Source organism: Aethalodelphis obliquidens, unplaced genomic scaffold (genome assembly GCF_003676395.1).
Source record: "Aethalodelphis obliquidens isolate GAN/ISIS:26980383/991018 unplaced genomic scaffold, ASM367639v1 scaffold20, whole genome shotgun sequence".
NCBI lineage: Eukaryota > Metazoa > Chordata > Mammalia > Artiodactyla > Delphinidae > Aethalodelphis > Aethalodelphis obliquidens.
The window spans coordinates 13,426,828-13,449,653 of record NW_020837964.1 but is presented as its reverse complement, the minus strand read 5'-3'; the positions used below and the strand labels follow the sequence as shown (position 1 = coordinate 13,449,653).

Genomic DNA, 22,826 nt, shown 5'->3' with positions numbered 1-22,826 from the left:
TCCTAGAGATTTGTTCTCATGGTGGTCCCAGGAGTGCTGGCTCTGCCAGGAGAGGCTGGTCGCTCTCTGCACACTCACCTGACGGGTGTGGGCCTTGGGCCCAGCCCTTACCTCTGTAGAACCAGCCCCTTCTTCCTGGAGAGCACAAAGCACTGGCCTGGCCCCCTGAACCCTGCCTTCTCAGGCACCTAATCTGACTTTTCCATCCTGACAACCCCCCGCCCGGGGGGCATGGGACATGTCCCCATTAGACAGATGAACTGAGCCTCAGGAGTTTCTGAATGAAGGGGCACACTGCAGAACGTTCCAGGTCACTGGGGATGGAGGGGAAGGCCCAGACCAGTGCAGGGAGTTGGGCGGGGCAGGGGTTGGGCTTCCCACATCCCCACCCCTTGATTTGGCTAAATGAGCCTTAGCTCACCAAACCTATAAGCCAGAGTCCACCTGACCCCAGGCTTTGGGAAGCCTCGGATTGGCCTATGATCTCCCAAGTGGCTCTTGTGGGCCCCTGGAATAGAAGAGAAGGATCTTGTGCGGGCTTTTCCTCAGAGCCCCAGCATAGGGCCGGGAGGGTGGGTTTCCCTGCCTGGAGTCTCCAGAACAGGATGACAGACTGAACTCACCATGGCCAACGTACACACACATGCATCCTCATACGTGGGTACCCTGGCGTCAGAGACGGGACAGTGGCCCACCTCTGTTCTGCTGGTCCCACATGGCCCCAACCGGAGGAAAGAGGTTGCTTGAGGACTAGTACACCGCCACCCCCAAAGGCCCGGCCTGGGGCACCCCATGCAGGTGGCATCGGCACTGGCACTGCTTGGAAAAGGAGCCACAGAACTTCCGGAGGAGGGTCCAAACCCTTCTGTGCCGGGGATAAAACGTTCCAAGGCGGGTGGCTTCCAGGGCACTGTGCGCCCCTGCTGAGGGTGGTGTAGCCGTCCCACGGGATGCGCCCCGAGGACCCCAGCCTGCCCCCCTCTTCTTAAAGCGCGGGAACACCCACCCCCCGACACACACACACCGACACACACACACGCACCCCGACATACACACACACACACACCGGCCAGAGACCAAAGGCTGGAGTGGGTGGTGGTGTTGGGCACCTTCCCGGAGCGGGCACCCAACCACTGGTCCCACTCCCGCGGGCAAGCCGGGCAGCCCCGCCCCAGCGCCGCCCCCGAAGCGCGGTGGCGCCTGCGCCTGCCGGGCCCTCTAGCCCGACCAGTTCGGCCGCGCCGGGGCTCGGATTTCAAAGCCCGGGCTCCATTCCTGGTGAATGGGCCGGAGCTCGCCCGGTCTTTCCCACAGACCCCTCCCGCCACGGCCCTGCCCCTCCCCACGGCCCTCCCTCCGCGCATCCACGTGACGTCCAAGCCTCGGCGGCTCGGATTACGGACGCCGCTCCAGTCCCTGCGCCGCCCGCCAGCCCCGCCGCGACATGGCCCGCGCCGCCCCGCGGCGGCCCGCGATCCCCGAGCGCGGCGCGGCCGGCCGCTGAGCGCAGCCCGGAGGCTGCAGGCCCGACCCGGCCTCGGAGCGAAAGCCGCCGCGGCCTGGGTCCCCTCACCCAGCCTGCGCCCCGCCGCCGACGCTGCCGCCCGGCCCGAGCATGGAGACGGCGGAGAAGGAGTGCGGCGCCCTGGGAGGGCTCTTCCAGGCCATCGTCAACGACATGAAGGTAACAGGGCGCGGCGGGGCTGGCCGCCCTGCGGGCGCGCGGGTGCTTGTGCGGGTGCGTGCCCCCTCTGGGGACGCGTGGCGGCGGGCAGCCGTGCCCCGCTGTGTCCGTGCGCCGCCGTGTCTGTTTGTCTGAGCGCCTCTGGCCTGCGACTGCCGTGCGCCCGGGTCTCTGGGTGCCCGTCTTGGGGGGTGTGGGTGCTCGTGTGTCGGGGTGTCCGTGCGGTGCCCGGGGTCCAAGCCCCGGGTCGCCCGGGTCGCAGCGCCCCCTTGGGGACCAGACCCGAGCCTGCGCACACGCGGGCTCCCCGCGCCCCAGACCCCCAAACCATGAATGGGGTTTGGCTCCGGGAGCGACTCCACGGCCCTTTAACGGGCCCGGGGTCTCTCCGGCCTCCGCCCCCTACCACCACCATCCCCCCCACTCCCCCGCCCACGACGGCCCGGGAGCCCAGACAATGCTGTCACCGCCAAAGCAGGGAAAAATAATAAAGCAGGGAACCGTTAACTCCTTCCCTGCCGGCCTCGGCCTCCGCACCCGCTGCCCGGGTCCCCAAAAACAAGATCCAGGACTCCAAGGTCTCCACGAGGAGCGTTCCTGCATCCCAAGGCTTCTGTCCCCACCTTGGGAGGAGGAGGGAGAAGGTTGGGTTGATGGAGCAGCCCCAGGGAAGGGCTGTCAGCTCCAGCCCCTCCCCATGATTACCCAAGGTCAGGCTGCAGCGGGCCACCAATTCCTGGCCCACCGCTGGCTCACCAGGTGGGGAAACTGAGGCCTGGCTCAAGGTCATTAAGGAGACTGCTGGACACTCCCTGACCTCCCCTCTCACTGGTGGTCTAGGGAGTGAGGGGGATCCTCTCCCCCAAAGAGGCTAGGGTTTGGCAGGGCCGCCCCAGGCTGACTAGGCAGAGAAGAAGGGCAGCTCCGACGACAGGACGGGGACCAGGAAGCAGCGTTTCTACCCTTCCCCTCTGGGGCAGGCCTGTGGGGCAGGGGAAGAGCAGGGGAGAGAACTGGGACCTCGTCAGACCCCCACCCTCACAACCTGTCTCACACTCCCAAGTACACAACATAGAATCCTACTGTGACGTCGCAGGCCCCGGGAGGACACACCACAGTGCCCAAGCAGGCCCTTCGGGGGGCTCCCAGTGCTGCCAGGGGAACAGCCCCAGGGGCAGCTGCCAGATCCCTGCGCCCCCACCCCCACCCCCAGGAGAACTGGAGCCACCCTCACTAGGAACTACAGGGTTAGCAGCATGCATAGGTGCCACTCACTGCCCCCGTGTAGGGTGCTCCCCTGAGAGCTCCATCCCCTGCAACTCCACTCCAAGCTGCTTCTGCCGGCCCCCAAAAGTCCTGGCCTCTCTCTGCCCTCAGCAGCCCCTCCTGCCCTGTGGACATCACAGCCCTGGCACCGGGTTTCCTTCCTGGGACCAAGCAGCCCAGACAACCCTCCCCGAACCATTCCCAGGGCTGGCAGAGGGGGGGACCTTCCCACACCCTCCTCCTTCTGGCATCCTCTCCACAAACACTGCAGAGAGCAGCAGCTTTTGCACAGAGCAGAGGGGCAGGACTGTCTCCCTCCCTCTCCAGGCAATTTGCAAGGCACTTTGGGATGAGATAGAAGGAAATGGGCCCAGATTGTAACAAGTGATTGAGGCAGGATTTTCTGACATGTGGAAGCGAACTGGGAGAGGTTTCACCTGCGGTGATGCCAAGTCCCGATATACCTACGACACATGCATGTGTTTGGGCCAGGGACAGAGCAGGGGACCGGGCCACCTGGAGGTCGATCATCTGGATTTGAGGGACAGCTTCTGGCTGTTTCCTTCTGTGGCCTGAGCCACAGAAGCAGCAGGGTTTCCGTAGAGGAACGTGGCCAGGTTGAGGAGACTGAGCTTACCTGTGAGGCCCCTCCACACAGGGCAAGCACGGCCACAGGCCCCACAACAGCACACCCCAGCCCTCCTGGAGGCCCAGACCCTGGCATGGGAGAGGCAGAGTAGGGGGAGGAGGACCTACACCTGGAGGCTGGGGGGCCTGGAGGAGGACAGTAGCTCAGGGATCGGGAGGGGGCCCTCGGGAGGGCCGGGGTGTAGCTCAGGTGTAGACAGTAGCTCAGGGATCGGGAGGGGGCCTGCCTGCTGTGCCTCATTTAGCTCAGATGCCCATCGAATCCCAGAGAAGGGCAGGGACTTGCCCAAGATGACAGGGCTGGGTGTGGCACCCAGGGCTCTGCCTCAGCCCCAGGCCTCACCTTCAGCAGCACTGGCCCATCCAGAAAACAGGGTCATAATCTTTGCCTGCCCTCGAGAGTGGGGAGTGTCACCCGGACACATAGGCCCTGGCCAGGTGGGAGAGGCTCCTGGCAGAGAAGCAGGGGTCAAGTGTCTGCTCTGTCTGCCAGCATTAACCTAGCATTTACTGTGTGCCGGGCACTGTGCTAGTGCTTTCCATGCAGTCTCCATACTGACCTGCTGACATCGGTACACTTCCCATCCTGACCTTACAGGTGAGCAGACAAGGCTCAGAGAGGATGCCCTGGCCCAAGGCCACCCAGAAAGACCCCTCTCTGGGATTGCAGCCTGAGTCGCTCACCTGCACAGTCCAGGGCCCGGTCAGAGATAGTGTACGGGGGCCAGGGGCCTGGGGCCCTGCAGCCTCCATATCGGTCTCATCCCATCCACTTGAGCACCTCTAGTGAGCATGTAACCTCTCCCCTCCAGAGCAGCCCACTGCTCTGGGGGCAGAGCTGGGCGTCTCTCCCATCCACGTAGTTCCTGCCCCCTACCCACCCTTGATGCCCAAGTATTCGTCTCCGTGCATTCCAGAAGTGGTGGGGGGTGGATCCCTGATGTGTAGTGACTAGTCAGACAAGGGATCAGATCCTGACCCTGGCACTCGATGGCCTTGGGCAAGCCGGTTAATCTCTCTGAGCCTCAGTTTCCTCGTCTGTAGAATGGGGGTGACAACAGTATTCATTTCACAGGGTCATTGTAAGGATTCCATGCGATCACACAGTGCCTGGCCCACCGCACGCTCTTGATCAACAGTAGCAGTCCCTGTCACTAGTGATAACAACCCAGGGTCCTAGAACCTGACAGCCAGGGTGCGGCCCACGTGAGGGCACAGGTCCAGGTGAAGACTGAGGACACCCCTGGGGCCCTGGCTGCTTCGGCCCCTCAACCTCACCTCTGGGGTCCTCATGAGTTACTAGTGGGAGGTGGAGTCTCAGGTCCTTAGAGACCCAGGTGCTCCTGTCCATCTGCTGAGGAGGGACTGGGCCTGGCCTCCCCCATGCCCCATCCTGTCCCCTCTCCACCAGGAAAGCCAAGGCTGTGAGGGTCTGGGTTGGAGCCATCCTGGCTGGGCAGAGGCATCGGGGTGGGCCCCAGCCGGGGACTTTAATGGGGTAGGGACCTGTGTCTTCCCAGCTTCTCCCAGCCTGCTGCCCTCTGAGACTGCCCAGAGGCTGCTGGGGGTGCTTAGGTTTTCTGGGGGCCAGGACGGTGCCTCTGGACCCCTGTACCCACAGCATCATCCCTCCTCCCTGGAGGCCTTGGCAAGGCTTAGGGCTGAGGGTGTTGAGGTGAGGGAGGGCGCCAGGCCCTCAGGACTGTCAGGGGTGGCCTCCCGGGCTCCTTTACCCTGAGCCGTGCCGCACGGAGACAGCCCATGCACAGCCTCCCCCTTCCCGCTCCAGCCTGTGTGAACTTCTCAAATATTTGCTTTCCCTGGCCACTGGTTGGGCTGGGCTGGGAGGGGAGGGAGTTTCTGAGGCTCCCAGAAGCAGCCCTGTTCTCCCCACCCCTGCAGGCTGGCCCTGTCCCTGGGGTTCCAGCCTGGCAAAGCCTCCCTCTGAGGCCTTGGGGACTGGGGTCTCTGCCTTCCCCCTTTCCACCGGAAAAGCCCCAGCTCCCAGCATCCCATCCCACATGGAAGGGAAGGTCAGCAGCACTTTGGGGCTAGGGGCTTTGCCGGCCTGAAGCTCCCCTTCAAGGATCAAGTCTTCCACAGGGCCATTGGGCCAGGACCCAACAGCCATGCGAGGGCCCATTAGCCAGAAAAACCCCTTGATCTCACTGGACAACTTGATCACCAAGAGCCTGGCTTCCCTACTGGGAAACCCCCTCCCAACTCAGAACTTTGGGCCAGGCTGGGATAAAGGCCACACTGTGTCCCCAGGAGGGGAGGGGAGCCAGGGGTGGAGAAAGGTGGCTCTGTTGGCCGCACAAGGCCCCATTCAGCCTGGGGCCTGACTGTCCCAGGCAGGCTGGCCAGCCTCTGAAGCAGCCAGAGCCTCCCCGGGCCTGGGAGCCACCTCTGCTGGCCCGGGATGGATGGATGGCCGGGCTGGCAGTTCCTTCCAGGGCACAGGGTGGGGGCCCCAGAGGCCCCAGTTTAGACCTAGCATGCCTTGAGCCCTGGCACTGTGCCTCTGCCCCCATGCCATGTGGACCATCCTGGGCTGTGTCGGGGGAACATAGTGCCCCTCATGTGGCTCAGCCCAGATTCCCTGCCAGGCCCCTCCCATCCCCAAGGAGACAGGACCTGCCATTCACTGTTTCCATCTCCGTTGAGGATGTGGGCCACCATTGCAGACAGTGGGCCAGAGTTCCTGACTGTCAGGAAGGGAGGAATGGGCAAAGGTGCCTGTTCCCAGGGCCAGGCCTTCTTCATGCCCCAGATCTCTGTCCTTGGTCGCCTTCCGCTCCGCAGAGGCAGGGCTGCTGTCTTGGAAACTGCCCAGAGTCTGGACCCAGGCATGTGGGGAGCCCAGCCCAGGTAGAGCCCTGCAGTCCTCATGGAGTCTCCCTTCCTCTCCTATCTCCTCTGCAGAGCTCCTACCCCATCTGGGAGGACTTCAACTCCAAGGCCACAAAGCTGCATTCCCAGCTGAGGTGAGGCTGCTGAGGGTGCCCCAGCTGGGGAGGGAATGGGTAGCAAAGCCACCTCACCCACAGACCATCCCGCTGTCCATCTCCCCAGGACCACTGTGCTGGCTGCTGTGGCCTTCCTGGATGCCTTCCAGAAAGTGGCTGACATGGCCACCAACACCCGAGGTAGGGAGGGGGCATGGCTGGAGGTTGGGGATGCCCCAGGTTGGGCTTGGAAGCTGGAAAGGCTGAGTGGAATATGAACTGGGAAGAGGACACCAGGCCCAGAGTTGGGACCTTGAGTTCTGCTCCCTAATGGAATGGGCTTTTTGTGGAGAGAGTGAGCCTCTCGTCATTAGAGGCATGCAAGCAGGAGTGGGCGAAAGATGACAGGATGTTACAAAGGGGGGTTCCCTTCTCGCTTCTGGGCGGCTGGTTTGACCCCTCAGCCACAGTTGTTCATGCTTCCCTATGGTGAGTTTGACTGTGGCTTCTTCTTTTCCACCGCCTTCTGCCCTTCCGAGAGCACAGAGGGCAGGTGAACATTCCCTGTTGGCCTTGGCATCTCCTCTACATTCTGGTCCGAGGAGCAGGGACCTGGGTCCCCGGCTCCTTTGGGTGGTGAGAACCAAGGCAGTGGGCGCATGCTGGCACTCTCACACCTGCATCTGGGCACACCTGGAGGGGGTTCCTGGTAGGGCAGGAGGGGATTTTGGTTGGATCTTTGGATGTCTTTGATGCCAGCCTTTCCCAGCTGGGGTGAAGGGCAGCTCCTGGCCCGACCAGCAGAGCAGCCGCAGCTGCAGGAGGCTGGCATAGCCAGGATGGGCAGGACCTTGGTCCCGTACGGAGGAGGGCCTTGGTAAATACTGAGAAGAGATCAAGTCGCCTGCTGGGGCCGGCAGGATTGCGGAAAGCTGGGGGGCGGGGCGCGGGGTGCCGGCTCGGTCTTCGCGGGCCGGTGCGCCCCCTCGTGGCCTGAGGCCGGGACTGCAGAAGCCCCAGCGGGCCCGTTCACATGCTGCGCGCTTGCCTCGCCAGGGGCCACGCGGGATATCGGCTCGGCGCTCACGCGCATGTGCATGCGCCACCGCAGCATCGAGACCAAGCTGCGGCAGTTCACCAAGTGAGTGGGCGCTGTGGTCGGGGAGGGGGGCGTGTCACGGGGACACCTCCATGGTGGACCTGACCCTCTTGCCCCCGCCCACAGTGCGCTCCTGGAGAGCCTCATCAACCCACTGCAGGAGCGCATCGAGGACTGGAAGAAGTCGGCCAACCAGCTGGACAAGGACCACGCAAAAGGTGGGTCTGGGGCTCGGCCCGTGCTTCCCGCCCCCCAACTGGGCAGAAACCGCCGTCACAGGGCTCCTTTCTCATCCCTTGCACAGAGTACAAACGAGCCAGGCATGAGATCAAGAAGAAATCTTCAGACACGCTGAAGCTGCAGAAGAAAGCACGCAAAGGTAGAGCCCAGAGCTGGCCCACAGAGGCACAGCCCCACGGGGCCCCGCTCTGTATCCCCCGCTGCCCTGTGGGGCACCCCAGGGCATCATCCTGGCCTGAGGGGTCCTATCCCGCACACAGAACCCTCCAACCTGTTGGGTGGGGCAGAGGGAGCACCTTGCACCCCAGACCCGACCCAGGACCTCCCCTCCCAGGGAGGCAGCAGGAGGCCAACAGGCCCAGGCACCCCCAGACCCCACCCCCCCCACCCCCAGGAGTGGCTCTGTCCATCCGGCTGTCTTTCACACATTCTTTCTTTCTCTGTCTCTCCTCTCCTCTCCTCGTCCCAATCCTTCCTGTAGAGCTACTTGGTAAGTCAGATGTCCATCCCTCCAGCTGCTCCTCCCGTCCTTGTCGTCCTTGTCGCATTTGTCTGTCTCCCCCAGCTCAGGGCCAGTGGAAGGAGCCTCTCCAGGCCAAGGAAGAGCGAGGAAGGCGGTCGGTCCAGCGAGGGAGGGGCCTGGGGCACAGTCCCCTTGGGGCCCCTGGGGCCCCTGGCCAGGGATGAGTCCGGGGCCACTGCTGGGTCAGTCTGCCAGGCCAAGAGGGGTTGGACCGGGCAGGGTGGGGACACAGGCCCTGGCTGCCCCGCCCCCGCCAGGCCCTCCCAGAGTCCTTACCTCTTGCCTCCCCACTTCCTGTCTCACTGTCTCCTTTACATCATCTTCTCGCCTCTCCGTGTCTCTCTCGCCGCTTCTTGGTGTCGCTGTTGCTGTCCTTGTGCATCATTCCCTGAGCTGAGGGGGGACCCACACGGAGGCACCCCGTTCCCTGTCCCCTGGGCCCAGTCCCTAGCCCTCTTGGCCCCTACACCCCCTCGTGGCCTGGCCTACAGCTGTGCCCCCCACGCTCTACTTTGTCCTGCTTCCCTTCCTCCTCCCTGTGCCCTGGGACGTGAGGGGCCACCATCCCGTGGGCGGTGAGGGTATCCTGGGGGGTGGAAGTCTCAGCTCTTGTGGAGGCTGCCACTGGGCTCCCCTGAGCACAGCTGCACCAAGGGCGGCCCTGGGGCTGCCCAGGGCTCTGCTCACCCCAGGACCTGGGTGGCTTCGCAGCTTTGGTATCTTTCCTGTGTGCTTTGTTTATCTGTCCTCTCTGTCTGCTCTGGGGACCAGCCCTTCCACAAGCCCCAGCGTCCCGACTGCCCTCCCCAGTCCCCTGGCCCCCATGGCAGTGCCCAGCCCCACGACCAGGGACACCACCACGGGGTCTGAGCTATGGATGCAGTGGGCCGGGCCGGCATCCCCAGCGTGGCCTCTCCTCCCAACCCCTCCAGGGAAAGGAGACCTGCAGCCCCAGCTGGACAGTGCCCTGCAGGACGTGAACGACATGTACCTGCTGCTGGAGGAGACGGAGAAGCAGGCGGTGCGCCGGGCCCTGATTGAGGAGCGTGGCCGCTTCTGCACCTTTATCACCTTCCTGCAGCCTGTGGTGGTGGGTTCCTCGGGAGCAGAGAGGCGTTCTGAGCGTCTCCACCATTGGGCTAGTTGAGGGGTTCCCAAGAACCATGATTTGGGAGCCTCCATCAGCCCAAGCAGCGTTGGTTGGTGGGAAGGGGTGAGGGAGGGGAGACCCAGTGTGGCCTGGCCCTCCAGGGTGCATGGGCAGGGGCGGGGCCGAGAGGCTGACTCACTGCTCCATCAGAACGGCGAGCTGACCATGCTGGGAGAGATCACCCACCTGCAGGGCATCATCGATGACCTGGTGGTGCTGACCGCGGAGCCACACAAGCTGCCGCCCGCCAGCGAGCAGGTGCGGCCAGCCCTGGGGACAGGACAGGGGAGGGGATGGCTTGCCCTTGGTTGGGGATGATAGAGGAGAAAAGGGGACAGCATTTGGAGGAGGCAGCTGGACACAGAGGGCCACCTGTGGGGATCTAGGAGCATCTGCCCAGGTGAGGGGTGGTGTGCCCAGGACCCAATGGGGGCCTTATATCGAGAGCAGATGGGTGGAAGTCCCAGACCCGCAGGATCCCCCTGAGAAAGCAAGGCCTGATGATGCCTACCTGCCATCCACACCCAGACCCGTCAGCTCCCCTGGACCCAGACGCTCCTGCCCCCGTGTGCTGCCCTGCCCACTTCGCCTCACCACCATGCTCCCATTGCACTAGGGTCGGCCCTACCTGACAGCGCCGTGGCGTTGCTCTCGCTAGGCGCCTACTGTGTGCCCAGCCCACACGGAGCACTTCCCATGGGTCACCTCATTCATTCACCCCAGTGGCCCTCTAAGATAGGAATGATCGGCTGCATTTCACGGGAGAAACCCAGGAGAGACCCAGGAACTTGCCCGAGAGCAGAGCAGAGCCAGGATTTGAACCCCGTGGTGTCCTTCGTGGTCACTCTGGCCTGGCTCCTCTGCCAGCGACAGTGAGTCCTCAGGATCACCAGGTTCTCCCACGTCCTGGCCTGCGCAGCTTCCCTGAGAAGCAGAGGGGGCAGAATCTCCCCAGGCATCCCCCCCAGCCCTCTGGCAGCCCTGCTTCCTGCCCCTGAGTGAGGAGCTTGTGTTAGGAAAAGGCTGGGGGGCAGGGGGCTTCAGACTCCCAGGGATCTTCTTTGGGGCCCGGTTCTCAATTGGGAAGACAGCAGGGGGCCTCTGGCCCTACTAGCCCTCGGAGGGGAGGCCCAGGAAAAGGATGAGGCTCTCTGCAGGGCAGGGCTGCTTCCAGTGACCCCATTCATGTCCATCCAGGTAATCAAAGACTTGAAGGGCTCAGACTACAGCTGGTCCTACCAGACCCCACCCTCATCGCCCAGCAGCTCCAGCTCCCGGAAGTCCAGTATGTGCAGGTCAGTGGGGGGCTGAAGTGGGGTGCAGGGAGGGGCAGGGGTACTGCAGCAAGGAATCGGGAAGGTCCCACCAAAACTGCATCAAGAATAGCTTCAGGGCCCCAGAATTCACACAACTCCTACGTCACCAAGGAATCTGCAAGCATAGGGGAAACTTCTCTCGTTGCAAGACTGCTGCTAGTGCAGGCGTGTGTTGGGGGCGGGCGGAGGGGCAGCAGCTTCATTTATGGAGCTATAAGTGTGCACCAGGTGCCGTGCTAAATGCTTTATGCATTTTCTTCATTGAATCCTAACACCACCGTATCAGGTATGGTGTTGTCTCCATTTCACAGAAGGAAAAGCTGAGGTACGGAATCCCAGCATTTAACCACTAGACTCTGCCAGGCTCAACACAGTGCTGGGGCAATAGTAAGAATCTAAGATGGGGAGGGCTGTGGAGGCATTGGGGAACATGCGCTGAGGCTACAGGATTATTACCTTATGGACACTGCAGCCTGGCTAGTTCCTGAGAGCTGGTGCCTGGGCAGCTGCCACAGGCCCGAACCTCAGCCTAAGCTGGGCCCCGAGGTCTTGCAGAGCCAAAGAGAGGCCAAAGGTCTTGCTCGGTCACCGGTCAGGCTCAGGTGCAGGAGCACTTCCTGGGTGGGATTGGGAGAGCTATTTAAGATTCAAGGCTCCTCGGCGGGAGGGCAGTGAGCATAGTGCGAGTTCCTGGTGGGGAGACCCCTCTGTGCCAGGCACCCTTTCCCCAGATCCACCTTGGCTGGGCAACTGGGGCATGGGCGGTAAGGCAGGCACAGCAGTCAGCGGCTCCTGCAGGGAGAGGAGGGTCCACGTCAACTGGCGGCTCTTCAGCCCCCGGGTGGGTGACTGGCACAGGAGGGGAGAGTTGATTGCAGGGGACACCCATGACCAAGGGTGGAGGCTGGGGACCTTCCCGGTCATGCTCAGGAGGAAGGCGACCTCATTGCCAGGAACGTTGCCCAGGGATGAAATGGTTGCATAGAGGATATGAACTACAGAGGGCTGGACACCCTTCAGGGGGCGGAAAGGATGAGGGCAATGGTGAGTCCAAGCCCCACACAGACCGTCACCACGCAGTAGACGTTCAATTAGGATTTGATAGCAAATATCAGACTTTGAGAAGACAGTCATGATCAGACTTATGTCTGGCTGTAGCCTAACTGGGAAACTCTTTGATGCTGGGTGACCCCGTTTCTTCCTTGTTAACCTAAGGTCTCCTGTTCTTGATGGCAGAGCAGGAGGTAGCACTGGGGTGCTCCGGGGGCAGGTGCTGGGCCAGCTCTTCAGTGTGGTCCCCTGCCCAGGCCCCACTCTGTCCCACAGTCCTGGAACCCAGCTCCTCTGTGGCACTTTGGTCTCAGGACCTTGTAGTCTGACATTGTCTTTTCCTTCCTTTGCCCCTCACCTCTCTCCCCCACCCTCGTCTGTCACCCTTCCACACACACCCCTGTGTCTCCCTGTCTGGCTGCTGTGCACCCCCCTTCACTTCCCCAGCGCCCCCAGCAGCAGTAGCAGTGCCAAGGGTGGCGGAGCCCCGTGGCCTGGGGGTGCCCAAACATACTCACCTGGTTCCACCTGTCGCTACCGCAGCCTGGCACAGCCGGCCACCGCCAGCGCCCGCCTCTCCAGTGTCTCCTCCCACGACTCTGGCTTCATCTCCCAGGATGCCACCTACTCCAAGCCCCCCTCGCCCATGCCTTCAGACGTCACCAGCCAGGTGAGGGGGCATCTGCTGAACCACCTGGGGTAGGGTGCAGTAGCCTCATGCCAGCCTCAGGCCATCCACGTTGGGGGCCACCTACAGCTGTTGAGACTAGCCCTGGAGGTCCCCAGGGCCACCACATTGAGGACCAACCTCAACTCACTGCCTCAAGGCTAAGGAGAGTTGGAAGGTCTTAGAGCAGCTTACCAGCTCTGGTGCCTTGTGACCCTCCCCCTGCATAGGCTGGCTGTGATGGAGTGGCTGGCCCTAGGAGGCACCCCCGCAGGAGCCCCAGGATCTGCAGACATCCTCCCCCTTCTCCACACTTTGGCCAGCTCATTCTGAACACAGAGACTGGCCCAAGAATCTCTTCAGATGCAGGCTCAGATCCTGCAGCCTCAGTGAGATGGAAACAGAGGAACTACAGCAGAAGACAGAGGGAGGTCAGGCCACATGCCCAGGGTGCTGTCCTTCCCCATCATGGCGAGTGCCTCCATTTAAGCTCAGCATTCTCTCTTTTCCTGCCCTCTTGCCCAAGGATGTCCCCACTGCATTGCCAGTCTCCCCTCCTCTGCTGGCTCATCCCTGTCAGTACACAAACACATGCTCTAGTATCATCCATCTTAAAAGCCCTCCCTTCCTCCATGTTCTCCTCCAGCCACCTAGTCTCTCCTTCACAGCAAAACTTCTCAAAAGACTTGTCCACACTGACCACCTCTACCTCATTCCCCATTCACTCCTGTCTGCTTTACCTATCAGTAATTGAAAAGCTGGAATTGTTCATTTCTCCCATATAGTTCTATCCGTTTGCTTTATATATTTTGAGACTATTTTATTAGGTTCATACAACTTCAAAATGTTAACTCTTCTTAGTGAACTGAATCTCCTAACGTGATGTAGTTGATCTTCTGTTACTTTTATGTTTTCTAGCTTAAAGTCTGTTTTGATATTACTACAACTCCTTCAGCTTTATTTTGCTCCATGTTTATGGTATCATTTTCTGTCTCTTAGCTTTTAAGCTCACTACGTCCTTATGTTTTAGATGAGTCTCTTATAAACAGCATATGCCTAGATTTTCTTTTCTTATCCAATCTGACAATCTCTTAATTGACGTTTTTAGTCCATTCACATTTATTATGATTACTGGCATATTTAGACTTCTGTCTTACTTTTTTCTTTCTATTCATTCTGCTTTTTCTGTGCTGCTTTTGTCTCTTCTCTTGCTTTTTGTTTTTTCCTTTCCCCATTATTTTCCTTCTACTGGATTTTAAGTTATACTTCTTATTTCATTTCTTTTACGGGTTACCTTGAAATTTTACCATGCATCCGTAGCAAAGTCACAGCCCCACCTCCTGAATAATTCAAGGACCTTAACGTATATTTTAACTTCAGTCACCCACTCCCTCCCCTTATAAGCTATATATATCTCCTTTTTAATCATCCCCATGATTGACATTTTTCTTCTTAATTTTATCATTATTTTATACATACAGTATCTGTATGTTTAGATTTACCCATATGTGTTTACACTTTTTTTGTTCATTTTTTCCTTGTATCCCATCTTCCTTCTAAGGTCACTTTCCTTCTTTCTGAAGTAAAATATGTCCTTTAGAAGTTCTTTTAGAATGGGTCTGTAGTAGTAAGCTCAGTTTTTGTTTATCTGTAAACATGCTTTATATTTTTCCTCTTTCTTGAAAGTTAGTTTTGCCAGGGATGCAATTCTGGGGTGACAGTTACTCCGTTTCCACATTTTGAAGACATATTCCCCCTGTGTTCTGGATTCTGTGGCTGGTTGTAACGTCCGCTGTCAGTCACTGTTGTGCCTTTGTGAATGATCTGACTTCTCTCTTTGGCCACTTTAGTTTTTCTACAATGTATCTAATTGTGGATTTGTTTTTGTTTAATCTCACTTGGTGTGTTTGTGTTTCTCTATCTCTGTATTCATGTTTTTCATTCGTTCTAGGAATTTTCAACCATTATCTCTCTTTTTTTTCATATATATAAATTTACTTATTTATTTTTTTTTGGCTGAGTTGGGTCTTTGTTGCTGCACGTGGGCTTTCTCTAGTTTCGGCGAGTGGGGGCTGCTCTTCATCGCGGTGCGCGGGCTTCTCATTGCGGTGACTTCTCTTGTTGCGGAGCACAGGCTCTAGACGTGCAGGCCTCAGTAGTTGTGGCTTGCAGGCTCTAGAGCACAGGCTCAGTAGTTGTGGTACACGGGCTTAGTTGCTCCGCGGCATGTGGGATCTTCCTGGACCAGGGCTCGAACCCGTGTCCCCTGCATTGGCAGGCAGGTTCTTAACCACTGCACCACCAGGGAAGCCCGTCAACCATTATCTCTTTATTTTTACTTTCATTTGTGTGTTTCTTCACTGTCATATTTCCCATCTCTTTGTTTCTCTGGATAATTTCTTCAGGTCCATCTTCCAATGTACTTTTTCTCTATTTTATAGCTATTTAACTTATCCGTTAAGGGTTTGTTTTTTTTTTAATTCTGAAATAATTTTAGCCTTGTAGAAAATCTGTAAAAAGAGTGCAGAGTTCCCACCCACCCTCCCCACAGTCTCCCCGGATGTTAACATCTCACATAACTACCAAACAATTTTCAAAACCAGGAAATTAACACAGGCACAATACTGTTAACTAGTCAACAGACTCTTCACATTTTGCCAGCTTTCTCACTAACGTCCTTTTCCTGGTCCAGGAGTCCAGGATCCAACACAGGACCCTACCTTGCATTTTATTATTGTCTCTCTTTAGGCTTCTCCAGTCTATAATGGCTCCTCAGTCCCTCTTAAATGACTTTTGAATACTGGTTATGTATTTCATAGAATATCCCTCATCTTGAGTGTCTCTGATGTCTTCCCATAATCAAATGGGCAGGAAGAGCACAGCAGTGGTTTACTGCTATTCCACCTCCTCACCAGACCTTGGTATCCTTTTCATTTGAGCCGTTCTGATAGGTGTTATATCATAGTGCCCTGTGTCTTTAATTTGTATTTCCCTGATGACTAATGAGGTTGAACACCTTTTCATACTTTTAAAGGCCATTTGGATATCCTCTTTTTGTGAAGGACCTGTTCAGATCTTTTGCTTATTTTTCTCTCCTAGGTTGTCTGTCTTTTTCTTGTTGATTTGTAGAACTTCTTATATATTGTGGATACAAGTCTTTTCATCTGATAATCTTCTCTGATTCTGTGGATTGCTGTTTTACTCCCTTGATGGGGTCTTTTAATGACCTAAAGTTCTTAATTTTAATGTGTGTCCAATTTATCCATTTTTTTTTCAATTGTTATTGCTTTTTCTGTCCTGTTTGAGGTATTTTTGTGTACTCTAAGGTCACAAAGATGTTTTCCTCCAAAAAAAGCCTTTTTGTTTTACCTTTTCTTCATTTAGATCTGCAGCTCATCTGGAATTCATTTTGTGTGTGTGTGTGTGTGTGTGTGTGTGTGTGTGTGTGGTGAGGTAGAGGTCTTTTTTTCCATATGAATATCTAATTGACAATTTTTTGAAAATACCATCTTTTCTTCCACTGCACTGTAGTGTGTTAACCTTTGTCATCAAACAGGTGTCTGTGAATGCATAGCTGTTTCTGGAGTTTGTATTCTATTCCACTGGTTGATTTGTCTGTTCTTGTACCAATACCACACCATCTCAATTATTAATAGCTTTATAAAAAGTCTTGATATCTGGTAATAAAAGTCCTCCAGCTTTCATATTCTTCAATATTACCTTGTCAGTTTTTGGCCCTTTGCATTTCCTTATAAATTTTAATATCAGCTTGTCAGTTTCCACTAAAAAAAAACAAAAAACAACCCCTGGGATTCTGACTGGGATTGCATATGTCTCTCCATTTATGATGGCTTTACCTTCTCTCAATAATATTTTGCAGTTTTCATGTGAGGATCTTGCACATCTGCTGGATTTTTTGCCCTGGGTATCTGATGTTTATTGTTGCTATTTTAAATTATTTCGGCTTTTTTCAGAGTCTTTTACTTGTTTTTTAGCTGCTGATATTTAGCAATTTGATTTTTTTTCTATGTTGATCTTGTATCCAATAACCTCACTAAAAACACATATTAGGTCTTTTGAATATTCTATAATACATACACAGTCATGTCTTTTACAAACAACCATTTTCTTCTTTGCCAATCCTTTTGCTTTTTACTTCTTTTTCATGCTTTATTGCACTGCTAGAACTTCCAGTGCTAAATAGAGAAGTGGTCATCCTTATCTTTTTCCAACCTCAGAAAGAAAAGTATTGATATTTTTGTAGATAACTCTTTATCAGATGAAGGAAGTTCCTTTCTATTGCTAGTCTAAGTGTTTTGTTTTCCGTGAATGGGTGTTGAATTTTTCCGCTGTTTTCCAAATACTTTTTTCCTTTTTTATTTTTGTCTTAACAATTATATTGGTAAAATTCTACATGTGTTTATTATTTCCTCCGAATCCTTACCTATAGAGTTTAGCTCCTTTTATTTTAGTCATCTTGGCTCATCATAAACTATTAAAAAGATCTGGGAGTCTAAACCAGGGTGATTTAGAGAATCTTACTTGGCTGGTACAGGATCTGGAGAGGTGCTACTGATTAGTTCCCTTCCAGGTTTAATTTGGGTCATCAACAGGGTGAGCTCTCCACCTTGCCACTTGCCCAGTCTCTCAACCACAGTGCTGAAGCCAGCCTCTGCCCTGGGGACCCTCATGGTCCTGTTTCTGCCCTTGCTTTTTTCTTCATTCTCTGTTGTTGTTGTTCTTTGTTATTTATGTATTTATTTATTTGGCTGTGCCGGGTGTTAGTTGTGGCATGCATGTGGGATCTAGTTCCCTGACCAGGGATCAAACCCAGGCCCCCTGCACTGGGAGTGCAGAGACTTAACCACTGGACCACCGGGGAAGTCCCTCTTTGTTGTTTTGAGTTGGGGGGCCTCCAGGGCACCTAATTCCTGCCACTGTCCAGAGCAGCAGCCTCCTGGGCACCCTCGGTCCTGTCCTCAGTGGGCTTCTGCCCCACCATTCTGTGAAACAGTTCTGGAGGTCTGCACAGACACCCCTCCGCCTCATGTGCACGGACCCCCAGCAGCCGAGCACAACTGCCCCTCCCTCCTTTGCGTGTCAGGTTCTTCCCCTGATTCTGTGACATCACCTGCTCGTGGTCTTCCTCCACGCCACCAGCAGCTCCTGTCACTCCTGTTCGCTGGGCCATCCTCTTCTTCCAAAGCACTGAATGTCGGCCTGACGTCCTTGAACCTTTTCTCTAACCACCGTCATCCTGACTGCCTAGGTGACTTTATTCTGTCCGACGGCTGCTGGATTTGTGGTTCCAAACCTGACTTCTCCCTAAACTCCAGACTGGAAATACAATTGCCTGCATTGCATCTGGGCATAGATACCTAACAGGCAGCTCAGCTTAACATGTATAGGATGGAACTCTGGACTCCATTCCTCCCCCAGGCCTGCCCTTCTGAGAAAACAGTGGCACATCAACCCGGCAGTTCACGCCAGCACCCCGCTGCCCTCCTGAGTATCGCTCTTTCCCTGCCCACCACATCCAGGCCATCAGCAGCCAGCCTTCTTGTTAATCCTCAAAGTGTGTGGTTATCGGGCTGGGCTGGGGGGCAGGTCATTGCCCATGGTGTGCGCTCTGGGTGCTGCCTTCCACTGCATACGCTCGGCCGTGGCCGTGGCCCTGGAGGGCCTGGGGTGGGGATGCTGAGTCAGCAGGCCCTGCTGCATGCCAGCGCTGTGACCAGATCTGTTCCCTCCTCTCGTCCTGCCTCCCCGCCCATCCTCCTGCCTGCTCGCCTCTGCGTGGCAGAAGTCCTCCAGCTCAGCATCCTCCGAGGCCTCGGAAACCTGCCAGTCCGTCAGCGAGTGCAGCTCCCCTACCACGGTCAGTGCTTCCCACCCACAGCGGGACACAGGGAGGGCCCAGGTTCAACCAGAGGGGCGTGCACGAAGCACTTGCTCCCCGCGAGACAGGCCTCCTGGGCACCACCTGCAGCCACTCCCCACACGCTCACATCTTTCCCTCCCGGGGCTCCCCATCCTGCCCCTGGGCCTGGCAGGACTGGGGTGTCACAGCACCCTCCGTGCTCTGTCCTTGGCCATGATTGTGAGCCTGAGGCCCCATGTGGGTCTGGAAACCCTGAACTTCAACAACAGTGAGGGCCCCCTTGGCCATGCCCTGCAGGACTGGGCCAAGGCCGGCCCCCACGAGCAGCCCTCAGGCAGCACCCTGCAGCGGAGGAAGGACCGAGTGGAGCTCCTCCGAGACACAGAGCCAGGCCCGGCTGTCGGGGGCACCCTGGGCCCCAGTGGAGAGGAGGCCCCGCGACCCCGCATGTCCCCTGCCACCATCGCAGCCAAGGTAAGCGGCAATTCCCTGGGCAGCCCAACCAGGGCCCCACCTTCACTCCTAGGTCACCTTCAGGAGGCCAGGCAAGTGGTCGCAGGGCCAGCTCAGACTGCTCAGCCTGTTGGGGGCTGCCTGCAGTCCGGGCTGAGGGGGAAGCGGGGAGCAAGGCTTCAGCCTGCAGTCTTACCACCCCCAGCACGGTGAGGAGGTGTCCCCCGCGGCCAGTGACCTGGCCATGGTGCTGACCCGCGGCCTGAGCCTGGAGCACCAGAAGAGCAGCCGGGACTCCCTGCAGTACTCGAGCGGCTACAGCACACAGACCACCACGCCCTCCTGCTCCGAGGACACCATCCCCTCCCAAGGTAGGCCCCGGGGGCCGGGGGCAGGCGGCTGGGCCTTCACAGGCCCCCAGGGCCCCAGGCCCACCGCATCCCGTGCCCCCCAGGCTCCGACTACGACTGCTACTCAGTGAACGGGGACGCAGACGGGGAGGGCCCACCCGAGTTCGACAAGTCATCCACCATCCCTCGCAACAGCAACATCGCCCAGAACTACCGCCGCCTGATCCAGACCAAGCGCCCGGCCTCCACTGCGGGGCTGCCCACCGCCGGGCTGCCCACCACCTCGGGCGCACCCCCTGGCGTGGCCACCATCCGCCGCACGCCCTCCACCAAGCCCGCCGTGCGCCGCACCCTCTCCAGCGCCGGCCCCATCCCCATCCGGCCACCCATCGTCCCCGTGAAGACGCCCACGGTGCCCGACTCCCCCGGCTACGTGGGGCCCACGCGGGCGGGCAGCGAGGAGTGTGTCTTCTACACCGACGAGGCCGCCTCGCCCCTGGCCCCGGACCTGGCCAGGGCCTCCCCGAAGAGGCTCAGCCTGCCCAACACAGCCTGGGGCAGCCCGTCCCCCGAGGCCGCCAGCTACCCGGGGCCGGGGGCTGGGCTGGCGGCTGAGGGCGACGAGCAGCAGCAGCAGCTGGCTGCCAACCGGCACAGCCTGGTGGAGAAGCTCGGGGAGCTGGTGGCAGGTGCCCACGCCCTGGGCGAGGGCCAGTTCCCTTTCCCCACTGCCCTGTCGGCCACCCCTGTGGAGGAGACTCCCACCCCGCCCCCCGCTGCCACCAGCGACCCCCCGGCTGAAGACATGCTGGTGGCCATCCGGCGCGGGGTGCGGCTCCGCAGGACCGTCACCAACGACAGGTCGGCGCCCCGCATCTTGTGATCCCACCCTCTGGCCTGGGCGAGGCAGGTGGCCTGGTCGGTGGGCAGCGGCCACTTCAGAGCAAAGGCACAGTCAGGAGAGAGCAGAGCCAGGCAAGCTTTTTTTTTTTTTTTTTTGAAGTCATATGAGGCAAAGCTACTTTATTGGAAAGAGACACCCATCTTGGATTTCAAGGTTTAAACAGGAAATGACTTCTTTAACAAACCTCGCCAGGACGGAGCCTGCGGGCCTGGAACTTGGATTTGGAGCCTGTTTCAACCTTTGCTTGCCCACTCTGTCCCTCCTCTTCCTCCTTCCGGGCCCTGCCTTTTCCTGGTGTGGGTGAGCCCCAGAGCCACGCTCCCTGCCCACAGCAGCAGGGCCGGGCCAGCCTCTCCCGGTCCCACCAGCCTGGGTGGGCCCACAGTGCCACCGCTTAGCTAGCCTGGCCCGGCTTCTCGCCATCTCCCCAGGGACGGTGGCCTCGGGCTCTGCCGGAATGCTAGTCCACCCTGCCCTGACTGAGCCCCCTCCTCCTCCCTCCTCCACCGTCTCATCTCTCTGCCTCTCCAGGCTCCTCTCCTTCGGAGAGCAGGGCCGACGGGGAGCAGCTGTGCAGGGGCCAGGGGCCCAACCGGCTAAGGTATCTGGTTTGCTGAGAAAGCTCTACGGGATGGCTGGCTGTTGGGGACACGGGGTGGGGGGGGTTGGGGAGGTTGCAGCTGGGAGCCCAGCTGCCGTCGCCGCCGTCGTCGTCGTTGTCGGGGAAGGGGGCCTGGGCCCAAGTCAAGCCTCTTGGGGAAGACATGCAGGGGACCTGCTTGGAGGAGGCTGGGGACCCTGAAGCAGCATCCCCTCCCCCCAGGGGTGGCTGGGGTTGGAGGCAGGGCGGGGCTGGGCAGCGGGGAAGGAGTCCAGAGGCTAGGGGTCACCTGGCCAGTCCCCCAGGAGCTGCTTTCGGATGCCGTGATGGTTTCAGCCACCCCTGGGGATGGGGGCTGGAGCTGGGGGTGGGGGTGGGGGGAGGGACGGGAGGGGGTTCTTTTAAGAACACACAATAAAATGAGCTGACCGGACAAGGACTGCTTGTGGGGACAGGGTAGACGGTACAGGGTGTGTCCAAGAGTGCCTGAGGGACGGGGTCGGGGGGGCCCACACTGGCGTTGGGCCTGTGGCAGGAGGAGGGCCTAATGGCTCCGGAGGCCAGAGAGCAGCTCTTCTCTCCAGCGTCCGGAGCAAAGCCGCGGTGAGGTTGGAAAGGGCTGGGGGCTGGGCCTCCTGTCAGTCTGCTGCGGACCAAGGGGTGGGGGTGGGGGGCAGTGGGAGGAGATTAGCTTTGACTCTGTTGTCAGAGGAGCCGCCCTCCCAGGATGGTCCGGGCGGCGGGGAGCGAGGTGGCAAGTGCCCCCGCGCCATGTTGCGCGCCAGCTCCAAGCAGGTAAAAGCACGTGTGCCAAGTGCGAGCGGAGGACTTCCTGCGGCCCCGCAAGGCAGCCCAGGGCGGCAGGGTCACGGGGCAGGGGCCCCTCCCGGGGTCAGGAGAGCTGGCTTTTCCTGGTCTGGATGGAGCCCAGGCTCCTGGTAGTTCTTGTGCCGGAAACTGGGGTCCAGGCACGGCAGCCAGGCGGGTGTGGGGAACCAAGGATGCCCCTGAGTATATGGAGCCCGGCGGGGTCCCCGAAGGCGGGTGGAGAACGTACCTGTAAGTCGCTAGGTCGGAGAAAGGAGACTTGCTAAGCGCACCACACCTGGAGGAGGGCCGGGGCGAGGAAGGGGGCGGGAGAGCAGATGGCCTGTATTTGAAGGCTTGGGGCGGGGCTTACACTGCCCCTCGCCACAGGGTTTGCCCAGGTGGGCTGATTTAAGATGCAGGTTATGTGATGTGAGCAGGGTAAGGGGTAGTGGGGTGGGGGGAGAGCTGAGTCCCCATGAGGAAGAGCTTGCCCCTGGGGAGGGGGAGGTGGCTTCGGAGACCCAGGGAGGGGGTGGGTGCGGCACAGCTGCCCCCCACCCACCCATACTCCAGTGGCGCCCTTCCCCTCCAAGCCCCCCCGCCCCAGGGCTGTACATAACTCCTCCATCCCCTTGATCGCCTCGCGTCCATTTAGTGACCACCTTGCAGGCCCACCCCTTTGGGATCCGAGCCAGCCATTCCGCATCACAAACTTTGGTTTGGGGGACTTCTTTACGTTTGTTTCATTTTTCTTTTTGTACAGAGAAATATTCTTTTCAAAAAGTGTCTTTTGACTGAAGTAACTTTTCTGGTGCTGTTAACTTGTTCCTTTTTTTAATTTATTTCCCCACCCCAGGCTCCCCCTCCTGGTTCCTACTCACTTTTTCTTCCCTCCACCACCCCCTCACCACCCCCATCCCATCTGAACCATTTTGTTTCTTTTCTTTCTGTCAGTTTTTGGATAAATGATCCTCTCCTTCCCCCCCCCCACGCCCCTGCAACCCACCCTCTCCTTGATTTAAATAGTCACTGCTACAAGTAACAAATGCACTGTGAAGATTCCAGTATTAATAAAGTTGTACTGTAATTAACACCCCTGCCTCCACCTGGCTTTCTCCACCGCTGCTCACCTGCCAGCACCCCAGCCCTTGCCCATCCCATCCCAGATCCCCGCTGGGGGCGGGGCTCCCTGCAGGGCTCCGTGATGGGGGGGGTGGGGGGGCGTGCAGGAGTCGC

The 22,826-nt window shown here is 58.3% G+C and overlaps 1 protein-coding gene across 4 annotated transcripts; it reads left to right on the top strand.

Moving 5' to 3' along the window:
* Positions 1-30: 30 nt before the first annotated feature.
* On the top strand, positions 31-22,681 carry MTSS2 (MTSS I-BAR domain containing 2). 4 transcript variants are annotated; one of them, XM_027119324.1, is made up of 15 exons: positions 31-1,684; positions 6,524-6,585; positions 6,674-6,747; positions 7,603-7,687; positions 7,772-7,863; positions 7,950-8,024; positions 8,367-8,375; positions 9,341-9,498; positions 9,709-9,816; positions 10,756-10,853; positions 12,468-12,594; positions 18,395-18,469; positions 18,770-18,946; positions 19,131-19,296; positions 19,380-22,681. In XM_027119324.1, the coding sequence occupies exons 1-15, from the start codon at positions 1,616-1,618 to the stop codon at positions 20,156-20,158; spliced, it is 2,154 nt and encodes a 717-aa protein (XP_026975125.1). In that variant the 5' UTR covers positions 31-1,615; the 3' UTR covers positions 20,159-22,681. The 4 variants fall into 4 exon arrangements, with proteins under 4 accessions (XP_026975125.1, XP_026975123.1, XP_026975126.1 ...); XM_027119322.1 differs by having other exon boundaries at positions 12,372-12,594; XM_027119325.1 differs by lacking the exon at positions 8,367-8,375.
* Positions 22,682-22,826: the final 145 nt, after the last annotated feature.

What these genes read in the sequence shown, in the direction of transcription:
- MTSS2 (XM_027119322.1), top strand. Translation starts at nt 1,616, where the DNA reads ATGGAGACGGCGGAGAAGGAGTGCGGCGCCCTGGGAGGGCTCTTCCAG. An exon ending in CGGAAGTCCAGTATGTGCAG is followed by an intron (nt 10,854 to 12,371) that starts GTCAGTGGGGGG and finishes TCACTTCCCCAG; the next exon opens with CGCCCCCAGCAGCAGTAGCA. An exon ending in AGTGCAGCTCCCCTACCACG is followed by an intron (nt 18,470 to 18,769) that starts GTCAGTGCTTCC and finishes CATGCCCTGCAG; the next exon opens with GACTGGGCCAAGGCCGGCCC.